Source organism: Borostomias antarcticus, assembly GCF_949987555.1.
Source record: "Borostomias antarcticus genome assembly, chromosome: 26".
NCBI lineage: Eukaryota > Metazoa > Chordata > Actinopteri > Stomiiformes > Stomiidae > Borostomias > Borostomias antarcticus.
Window position 1 is genome coordinate 9,817,930 of NC_140259.1, and position 11,053 is coordinate 9,828,982.

At 41.4% G+C, this 11,053-nt stretch overlaps 2 protein-coding genes across 2 annotated transcripts; one reads left to right on the plus strand and one right to left on the minus strand.

Annotated features, from left to right (window-relative positions):
* Positions 1-1,955: 1,955 nt before the first annotated feature.
* Positions 1,956-6,524, minus strand: pgpep1 (pyroglutamyl-peptidase I; the record flags this gene model as incomplete). Its single annotated transcript, XM_084459214.1, has 5 exons — positions 6,386-6,524; positions 5,463-5,515; positions 4,479-4,595; positions 4,132-4,364; positions 1,956-2,148 (listed from the first exon to the last, which is right to left on the minus strand). The coding sequence occupies exons 1-5, from the start codon at positions 6,417-6,419 to the stop codon at positions 1,956-1,958; spliced, it is 630 nt and encodes a 209-aa protein (XP_084315340.1). The 5' UTR covers positions 6,420-6,524.
* A 385-nt stretch (positions 6,525-6,909) lies between these two features.
* Positions 6,910-10,803, plus strand: lsm4 (LSM4 homolog, U6 small nuclear RNA and mRNA degradation associated). The gene is made up of 5 exons (XM_084459217.1): positions 6,910-6,998; positions 8,210-8,251; positions 8,834-8,932; positions 9,323-9,506; positions 10,078-10,803. Exons 1-5 carry the CDS (start codon positions 6,996-6,998, stop codon positions 10,197-10,199), a joined length of 450 nt encoding a protein of 149 aa, XP_084315343.1. The 5' UTR covers positions 6,910-6,995; the 3' UTR covers positions 10,200-10,803.
* The last annotated feature ends 250 nt before the right edge of the window (positions 10,804-11,053 follow it).

Sequence of the window (11,053 nt, forward strand, 5' to 3'; positions counted from 1 at the left end):
ATCATGTATTCCTATTAATCATATTTCACTCTAGTATGTAGTCAGGCCATAACACATAATGCTGCCATGTGATTGAGCCACTAGAAGATCAAACAGAACTGTAGCTTTTGAAACATTGTTACTACACAGAGGATACATTTGAATATTCTAGAATGCGTCTGCTCCCCCCTTGATATGACCTCTGATTTAAAAATGACTGGATAGGTGAAAGCATATCCTCATCTATAGTTGTTATTCCTGTCATATTAGAGGAAGTCTGGAGAGGAATGGAATAGAGCATCATGGGAGCTTAAACACCCTGGGACATGAATAACAATGTGTCCTGCTGCATGTGAATACAAATGAAAGAGAAAGGCCAAAATAACACATCACATCTGTCAAAATCTGATCTGAGACCTGCTCTTTCCTGATAGCTTGTCTGCCTTGTCTTTAACAAGAGATACTGCACAGTATGTACAGTGTTGAACAATAAATGCTGATATACAGTGTAAAAGTCATAAACCCACCAAGAAAATAATGACTTACAAACACCAACAGAAAGCCATGGAATATAATGTCCATTAAGAATTTAAAGGTTTTGGCACTTTCAAGATCCATCCGATGAAGCATTGTGACCCTGAATGATTCAATGTGACACATTTAGCTGTACACTAGTCAGAGAGATGAAGAAAAAAACAAAATGGATTCCAACTCAAAAAACTTGTGTTTACTTCACTAAACTAAACATACAAAAACCTCAACAACATGATAAAAGAAAAGAGTGCTACACAAGTGTCAAGGGCCCAATTCTGACTTGGCTGACTAACCCACCCATTTAATCAAATTAAATCCTTGGTTAGTATAACAAGCTATAAAAGATTTGGTAAAGTGGGCAGAATAAAGCTGTTTATTGATAAATATAATATACTTACAAACCACCTCTCATAGGCGCTGATGTTTGGGGTTATAACCTCCAGTCAGAATCGGGCACCAGACTCAAAAATAAGACTTAGAACCAACCCGTATACAAACCCGATATTAATAACCTTAGTAAAAGAAGGCAAAATTACAACTTCTTACGAAGAAAAAAAGACTCAAGAAACAATAAGTCGTTAATAATAAAACTGCAAAATCGGTCTTTTGCAATGCTAAGAAAGAAACACATTTTCAAAAACACCAATTGAAACAACGCTGATGAGAAAATCTGTAAACAGTGTCTGCATGTTTGCAGCTTATTTCACACTAAAATGACACTTAAAGACGGCACCATTTACACTAATTACTGTAATCATGGATCAATCCAGAGAAAAAAGATCAATGTGGTAAATCTCAAGTGTGTCTTGAGTACAGCATGTTCAATGCAACGCGTGACAAAACGTGACAGGTATGCGGTTCTACTGGCAACGCTGATGCCAGAAACAAAGTCAACAAATGACAACCTGGAATAAAGCCTAGCCCTTTACACGTGAAAGAGAGAAAGGACATTTGAACAAAGACGGCATCAAACCATGTGGAGTTGACACAGTCAAACGTGACTTCAACTACAGTATTCCAGTAATCACTATAATAAACAATATTAATCAGGCACACGTTTGGGGCGCCACATCCGAGCAGCGTCAGTAAAAAATACGAATATTTGTGATATTTGTGTGAAAAGCATACACCACATGAATCGATGTTTTTCTGTCATTCAAGTTCAGTGTCCTACTATACAAAGGTGACAGGACTTTGTGCTCAGAAGAACAAAGTCTAAGAGGATGTGGGTCCAAACTAAGCACTTAGATCAGCTCTGCTCATCCGAATCAATATTGTTCATCGCTGAGAAGCAAAAAGACCGGACGACACAAAAAACAGTGTAAACGGTTGAGAAATGAGTGTGCTGAAGATACCAGGGTACTTTGGTTGCTTGTGGTTTAAGTGCAATTGTGGGGGGGGGGGGGGGGGGGGTAGAGGCTTAGTTGGCTTCAGAAGGTCACTTAGTGTACATGCTGGTAGTGGATCTGGTCCTGGGCTCGGTCCGGCAGGTCCAGCATCTCTTGTATGATGGCCTGCAGGGCGCGGCCGAGGTCCTCGGCAGGGTAGGGCTTCCCGAGGGGCGGGACGTGCACGAAGGCAGAGCGCCCGTGGCTCAGATACAGAGAGGTGTAGTAGGTGAAGTCACACAGGTACCTGTCAGGAGAAACGTTAAGACGAGACGGCTTAAGGCCAATTCACACGACCCCGATGAACGCCAACAAACAGCCAACAGTTGTTGGGATCGGTTGGGTTGGTGTGCGGTGCCTGTTGGCGTCTGCTGGAATCGGTTTTCTCACGATTAAACTTTCTCAATCTGCGTTTGTTGGGGTTGTGGTATGTTTGAATAGTGTGCTATGATTTTTCCAGCAAACTATGATGGAGAATCCTCTGTTTCCATAAGAAATTGTAACAGGGACAGTTAATTTCCCAAACATTGTAAACCCAACAGATGTTCTCTGTAAAGCGCATTGTGTTGCCTCTGGGTATGAAATGCGCTATACAAATAAAGCTTTGATTGATTGAGAGAGAGAAGCCATGCAAGAGGAGGCGGGGTCTCTTTTTGGACTGCAGACACTGTCCTTACTTTATATCATGTGAGTAAACGGTACCTAAAACAAAATGTCAAAATGAAAGAAAAGAAACTTTCAAATACTCTGCTCATACAGCCATGTAGAAGATCTATGATTACTTCAGCAAGGGTGAAGAGCAGAGAACATTTCATCTGTGACCCCAAAAAGCGTGTGTGTGTGTGTGTGTGTGTGTGTGTGTGTGTGTGTGTGTGTGTGTGTGTGTGTGTGTGTGTGTGTGTGCTGCATGACAAATAAAGATTTCTTCTTCAGCAATTACTCTAGTAAAGCCGTACTCATGTTCAAAGTGCTCATCAGTGAATCACTCTAGTAGTAGCAGTAGTAGTTAGGGATGAAACGGTTAGCGGTTTCACGGTAAACCACAGTGAAAATTCTGGACAATACGTATTACCGTTTCAAAATAAATTATCATTAAAACCGTTCGATTACCGTGCTTTGAATAACCAGGGTAAATAGGCTACTATAGACACACAGTCTGGCGTCATTCCCAGTTTTCACCTCAGAGGAAATGATACTCTTACGCACCCACATCCAAAAATGCCAAATAGCTCACTTCAGCTCTTCCATGTTACATAGCAAAGGACATGATGCCCTTTCAACCGTTGAGAGGCCTGGCTTTCCCTATCTTATTTGTGTTTGTTTTGTGTGTTTTAACCCTTTAAATAAAAGTTGTTGAAATATATATATCAGTACTTATTGAGCATTTTCAGCATATTTTAAAAAAAAATACTGATAACCACGGCAATTTTGGTCACTAAAATTGTGGTATGAAATTTTCATAACATTACATCCCTAGTAGTAGTAGTAGTAGTAGTAATAGTAGTAGTAGTAGTAGTAGTAGTAGTAGTAGTTAGTAGTAGTAGTAGTAGTAGTAGTAGTAGTAGTGGTAGTAGTGGTAGTAGTAGTAGTAGTAGTAGTAGTAATAGTAGTAGTAGTAATAGTAGTAATAGTAATAGTAGTAGTAGTAGTAATGGTAGTAGTAGTAGTAGTAGTAGTAGTAGTAATAGTAGTAGTAATAGTAGTAGTAGTAGTAGTAGTAGTAGTAGTAGTAGTAGTAGTAGTAGTAGTAGTAGTAGTAGTTGGTAGTAGTAGTAGTAGTAGTAGTAGTAGTAGTAGTAGTAGTAATAGTAGTAGTAGTAGTAGTAGTAGTAGTGGTAGTAGTGGTAGTAGTAGTAGTAGTAGTAGTAATAGTAATAGTAGTAGTAGTAGTAGTAGTAGTAGTAGTAGTAGTAATAGTAGTAGTAGTAATAGTAGTAATAGTAATAGTAGTAGTAGTAGTAATGGTAGTAGTAGTAGTAGTAGTAGTAGTAGTAATAGTAGTAGTAATAGTAGTAGTAGTAGTAATAGTAGTAGTAGTAGTAGTAATGGTAGTAGTAGTAGTAGTAGTAGTAGTAGTAGTAATAGTAGTAGTAGTAGTAATAGTAGTAGTAGTAGTAGTAGTAGTAGTATTAGTACTTAGCAGTAGGTACTTTACTGATCCCCTGGCGGACTGCACAAATGGCCATAATCGTTTCAAAATACAAACACAACCAAACAGCAAGATGTTTACCTTCCTGCGTCTTTGGAGACGGACACTGCTACTGCTAGGCCCGAGGCGGTCACTCTCTTGCAGACAGACTCCATGTCAATGACCGAGCTAATGCAGTCAGGACCTCCCACTACACAACACTGGGAATCAGGACAGAAGCTTCTGTTGTCCAGACCCTTGTAGCCGTGGTTATGGCCACACTTCTCCAATGTCACCGTGGTAGCCATTCCAGACACGCCAACATGAACAACTAACTGTTTCCGAAGATAAAAGAAAAATAAATAGCATTAACACAGCATTAAATAACACAGGTCACATAAAATTAAAGGACTTAGGTCCAGGAAATAAGTAAGATGATGTTTTCTCACTTGTGGATGATACTGTTTCCATAGTGAAGGAACCAAAGTCTGGACCTTCTCATACTCCACAGGCATCTCATACACATGGAGGTCTATGTCATGGCCCAAGCCCAGCTTCTTCAGTTCCTTTGAGAGCCAAAAACAGGCAAAACTACTCAAAATAAAATAATTGTGTAGAGATAATTGATGGTGGAAAGCGTTATATTGCTTGGGTAAGTGATGCCGAGTGCTGTTGAAATAGGCAGATGTTTACGTAGCCTAATCCTGTTTCGTCACAGAGAACAGACTTCATCACACGTTGCACCATGCTGTTCTCTTCTTCCATTCAATCCCTCTCTATCTCAAAAAAAAATGAACAGAAGACAGCAAGAGACAAACCAACAACTAGCTCCCTAACCCCCCTCCCCTCCCACACACTCACACACACACACACACACACACACACACAGGACAACTGGCCACAGCCCACAGGCCACCATTAATATCGAACAGAGGGCTGTTTGACCACGTCCGTGACCCTGACACAAAGAAGCCCATTGTTTGATTTTAATATCCTTATCAAGTCTGTCTAGACACCCTGACAACCATTGTGCCTGTCCAATATCCCGATACAGACCCCAAGCACCACGTCTGTCCCTTTCAACCTCTCTCAATCCATTACATGGGAGGCTAAAGGAGCCATATGACTGTGGCTTATTCGTCATGTCATTTCATGTCAAGTCAAGTCACTATGGGAGATGGAGTTGTGCTCTGATGACAATTAATGTTTTCAACTAAATAGTGCAACGCACTAGGCAATCGATTAGCTACTGTCAGAGGTCTGTTTTTCAAGAATGCTACTGGCTTTATCTCAAAGACTTGTTATATGCTGTTGTGGAATCGCCTGGCTTCACCATCCTGATCATGTGAGCTCAGAAAATGTAAAGTTTGCACGGGTCTGACAAAGACAAGCAATTCATTTTCTGGATTGAAACTACAGTAGGCTATCCGTACCTTTACTGCTACCCAGCTGGCGTTGACTGTGTGCTCCCCAAACGGCCCGAACCCTGAAAATAGATTTGCTCAAGGTGAGAAACTCAAACGACTTTTTTCGTGTTCCCTAAAAATGTGTCTATGTATAAAGTACTTATAAGCTTGTGCATTCACATATCTGTGTTTCAACTGTGTTGAATAACTGTTAAGGACACCTAACTATTAAATAATAAATGTGTGACAATAATTCAAAATATACAGCCCCCACAAAAATATTGCTATGTATGTGTTACATGTGATTGAGGCTTAGATGTTATGATAACATGTTGTATCCTTGAGGAATGATTGGAGGTCTGTTCCCTCGGGGGTCTGTGTGAAGGAGGTGAAGCCATCTTAATATATCCATGGGTGACAGGGGGCGAGAGGGTCGACAGCTGCCAGCAAGTTCTTTTGTGAAGCCTCTTTTCCCAGGCAATCTGCACATATTTTATCCCACTAACCACAGTCCTCACCAGGGCTTTGAGTCTGAAGGGGACTAGAAGTTTACTGGTTTTTACGGAAGTGTCTTTTTAAGTTCAAGGAAAGTACCATATTTGGACAGAAATGACCGTTTACAGGAATTAATACAAACAATCTGCTTATTAAGCAGGAAATATAGACTGTTTTCGGGTTAAAATGACACGGGTTTTCTTAAGTATTGTTATCTAACGTAAATCGTTATCTATCATGACTTTTGTTCCTTAGTAATATTATGAATACCACATTGCCAAAACAAACATGTTTACTAAAAAGCCAGAGTATAAGTAATAATAGACTTACTAGACATTTGAATGTCTGTTGCTTTACAAAGTCGAACGCTAATCTTTGTTCGCAAAGAACGAGAAAAACTGATCTAATATCTTGCTAGATAGTCCAAGCAGGAAAGAAACATATTGTATTCCTACCTGTTACAACAACAGTCCGCTTACTGTTGTTCATCTTCTCCAGTTAAAACACACTTTTTGTGTTATTCTAGACAATAAATGCTTCGTCTGTTCAAGGCTGGGCTTGTTTTCCCAGCTGATAAGTTCACAGGAAGGCGTCCACACACACACACACACACACACACACACACACACACACACACACACACACACACACACACACACAGTCTCACTCTACTTACACACTCGCACAGTCTCACTCTACTTACACACACACACACACACACACACACACACACACACACACACACACACACACACACACACACACACACACACACACACACCTGCAACACTTCTGCTCCGAAGCTGGAAATTTGACTCACATTTCTTCTTCTTCCTTTGTGGGAAACCGCTAAGCCGGATGTCCCGCCCACCCCCTTCCCATACTGTCACCTGATTGGCCATAGTTGGGAAACCGCAAAGCCGGATGTCCCGCCCACCCCCTTCCCATACTGTCACCTGATTGGCCCATAGTTGATGACGTGTGCGTAGAGACGAGACAGGCCAAGCGCGAGGCAAACGGCGAGCTAACTGTTGTTCTAGTTTGTGAAACAATTCCTCAGCTATAATGGTAAATATTCATTTATGTATTTATTTCAATAAGTTATCTACACTGCTATGGTGTGTGGAGCCCTGGGTACGGGGACGTAGATGGCTTGCTAGCTAAGCTAACTCACAAACGTGCTGTGCCTGTGCACTAGCTAAGCTAACTAGCACCAGCACTAGCACTAGCATTAGCACTAGCATTAGCATTAGCATTAGCACTAGCATTAGCACTAACACTAGCATTAGCACTAGCATTAGCACTAGCATTAGCATTAGCACTAGCACTAGCATTAGCATTAACACTAGCATTAGCATTAGCACTAGCACTAGCATTAGCATTAGCTAGCTTTAAACGTAAGGTGAACGTAAACGATTAGCTAACTACAAGTATGAAGTTAAATAGCTAGATCACACAGCAAGTGTACCCATAACGTTACACCAAAGCAAACGAGCCACTTGCATGTTCATAGTACATGTTTGATAGCTGACTCTGCTAAAAGGCAATGCATTCATTGTTGGTTAGATATCTAAGATTACAGGCTGTCTAATTGTCTAACTGTCTAATTGTCTAACTGTCTAATTGTCTAATTGTCTAACTGTCTAATTGTGACTGTCAATCTGATATCAAAGGCAAGGCAAGTTTATTTATATAGCACATTTCAGCCACAGGGCAATTCAAGGTGCTTTACATGAGACATTAAAAGCATTAAAACAAAAAGCAAGACATTATAGACATTTAAAACAAAAGGCAGGACAAATTAAAAGCATTAAAACAAAAAGCAAGTCATTATAGACATTTAAACAAAAAGCAGGACAAATAGAATACAGGAATAAAAGTTACAGTGCAGTAGACAGCACTAGTAGTAGTCAAAGGTACTCGTGAGTGATTTGTGAGTGCATTGTGAAAAGCCGGTGATTGTTTAAATACGCGGATCAATCAATCAATCAATCAATCAAAGCTTTATTTCAATCAATAGATCAATACTCAATCAACAGGTTTGGATCATACAAGGTAGCTCAAAGGGAGCTATAGGCCACTTCATCTAGATGGTGTCAGATATAACAGAACAAAGGATCTATCTTCCATTTTATTATCCTCTTTTGGTTTATATATTATGTCTATTTTTATGCGAAGCACTCCTTGCATGCATAGTCTGTTGTAAAGCACTTTGAGCTGCATTTGTTTGTATGAAAGGTGCTGTACAAATAAAGTTTATTATTTTTATTAATCCACAGCTACCCCTCTCCCTGTTGAAGACTGCCCAGAACCATCCCATGGTAATGCTTCATTAATAATGATCCATCACTAGCTGGTGCTGCACATAGAGTCCCAGCTTTTCTGGGGTGACTATAAGCAATACCTCTCCTTCTGGTGTCGGGGAATGAATGATTAGTTCTGGTCAAAATCATGTGAGCTCTCTCTCTCTCTCTCTCTCTCTCTCTCTCTCTCTCTCTCTCTCTCTCTCTCTCTCGCTCTGTCTTCTCTCTGTGTCTGTGTCTCCGTAGTCAATTTACTATCCACGCTAGCCACGTTATGAGACGCAGATGCAATCTTGTTCCTTAAAAGAATACTCTATTTATTTTGAAACATGTATTACACTGAAACTTGACAGCCATTTGGCCAAACTGACACCAGGAAAGTCAGAGAGAGAGAGAGAGGAAGCTCATATGATTTTGACCAGAACGAATCGTCACCGACACCAGATGAAGAGGTATTGCTAGTCAGATAGCCAGCTCAGAAAAGCTTGGATCCAGTATGTGTCACTATTAGCTAGTGATAGCTAGTCCAGTCTCAGTTTTTTTTTAATCAAGGGCCATTAGTGATGCAGACTTTCAACTTGTTTCCTTTGTCCTCCTCAGCTGGTGGAACTGAAAAACGGAGAGACATACAATGGTCATTTGGTCAGCTGTGACAACTGGATGAACATCAACTTGAGAGAAGTCATCTGCACTTCAAGGGTAAAGTCCTTGGCCTTACGTCTGACTCATCCATCCCCTGCCATGTTTGTAGTTTACATCTGACTCATCCATCCCCTGCCATGTTTGTAGTTTACGTCTGACTCATCCATCCCCTGCCATGTTTGTAGTTTACGTCTGACTCATCCATCCCCTGCCATGTTTGTAGTTTGTCTGACTCATCCATCTCCCGCCATGTTTGTAGTTTGTCTGACTCATCCATCTCCCGCCATGTTTGTAGTTTACATCTGACTCATCCAGTCCCTGCCATGTTTGTAGTTTACGACTGACTCATCCATCCCCTGCCATGTTTGTAGTTTACATCTGACTCATCCAGTCCCTGCCATGTTTGTAGTTTAGGTCTGACTCATCCATCCCCCGCCATGTTTGTAGGATGGAGATAAGTTTTGGCGGATGCCTGAGTGCTACATCAGAGGGAGCACCATCAAGTACCTGCGCATCCCCGATGAGATCATCGACATGGTGAAGGAGGAGGTGGTGTCCAAGGGGCGCGGCCGCGGCGGCATGCAGCAGAACAAGCAGCAGGGCAAGGGTCGCGGGGGCGGAGCCGGAAGAGGTAAGACACGCCCCCATGCCATGGAATGCATCAGGGTCATCCAATCACTGGGACGGGATTTAAATATCTATAATGCAACATGGAGCTTGTATTCAACCAATTTATTCCCAATGTAACTGCTTTGGGGATTTCAGTCTCGCAACTGTTTGACTTGTAGTGTACCAAGTACATTAGGGGCAGGGGGCGGCTGTAGCTCAGTTGGTAGAGCGGGTCGTTCAATGATCGAAGGGTCAGCGGTTCGAATCCCAGCTCCGACTGTCCACATGTCAAAGTGTCCTTGAGCAAGACACCTAACCCCAAAATTGCTCTCAATGAGCAGGTTAGCACCTTGAATGTGTGTGTGAATGAGAGGCCATTGTAAAGCGCTTTGAGTGGAAAAGCGCAATATAAGTGCAGTCCATTTACCATTATCCCAGCTGTTTGTAAGACTCCCTCTATGGAATCATTAGTCAAAAGAGTATGACATCGCCTTCATGTCACAGACCAGGAGAACCTTGATCGCAATGAAGTAAAGTAACATGGTAGTCAAACAGACGGTGAAACGTGTTTGTCCCCCCTGTGGTGTGTGTAGGTCTGTTCGGCGGGCGTGGCAGGGGGATGCCGGGCGCGGGGGGCAGAGGGCCACAGCAGCAGCAGCAGCAGCAGCAGGACAAGAAGCCCGGGAAACCTCAGGGTGTCAAGAACCAGCACTGAGCACCGTCACTGAACACCACGGCAGAGACTGAACACTGGGTAACAGAGTAACAGTATGTTCCGTGAGTAACGGTCATCCACACAAGATGGCCGCCATCATTATGAGGTGTGAAGGCCCCTTCTTCGTTGTAAATTCATACAGTCGGAGCCATTTGTAGGGCATGCAGGTAAAACATCTATTTCATTTACAGTTTGTCAAAACCCTTTGTTTTATCTGAGTTCAAGTTGATGCCTGCATTGTTTTGTGTCACATCCTGAACAAATGCATTTGTTCCCCAATTTGAAAGAAAATTATTTTTTTATCCATACCTTGGTTTTTTGTTTTATGTCTTGAGAACCATTTTGTTTTTACTGCCCCGCGTTTTCAGTATAATGTAAATCATTGGTATGCGGTTATCTATGTACACATTTGATGTCATTTGAATTAGGAGACTTAAGTTGATAGTTTGTAATGGAAGAATCTCCGAAAATGTTTTCTCTTTGTCTTGCGATCAGAAATTCATTATCCTTGGTGTTAGGTTTGTTTTATTTTGTATATCAATACAATGTTGTAATTTATGTACAAGAGATTGAGAAGACATGAGAATAAAATACATTTTCTTTATGACTTTGTACCTAAATGATTGAGATATTTATAAGACTAGTTCTTTTTGGTTATACCACCTTGGTGAACTATAAAATGAGGTAAGACTTCACAATACACACACAAGAAGAGTTCCCTTAACAAGTCACAAGGTGTCATCATTGAGAAGCTCCTCATGGACTGTTTCACTTTACCCAACGCCTACTACCATCGTGGTTCAGATTGGGATTAGGGGATTGGGACTGCCAGATTAGTCGACATCTATCCAGTA

Coding starts and splice junctions, on each gene's coding strand:
- lsm4 (XM_084459217.1), top strand. Junction 8,933..9,322: donor AAGTCATCTGCACTTCAAGG/GTAAAGTCCTTG, acceptor CCATGTTTGTAG/GATGGAGATAAGTTTTGGCG. Junction 9,507..10,077: donor CGGGGGCGGAGCCGGAAGAG/GTAAGACACGCC, acceptor TGGTGTGTGTAG/GTCTGTTCGGCGGGCGTGGC.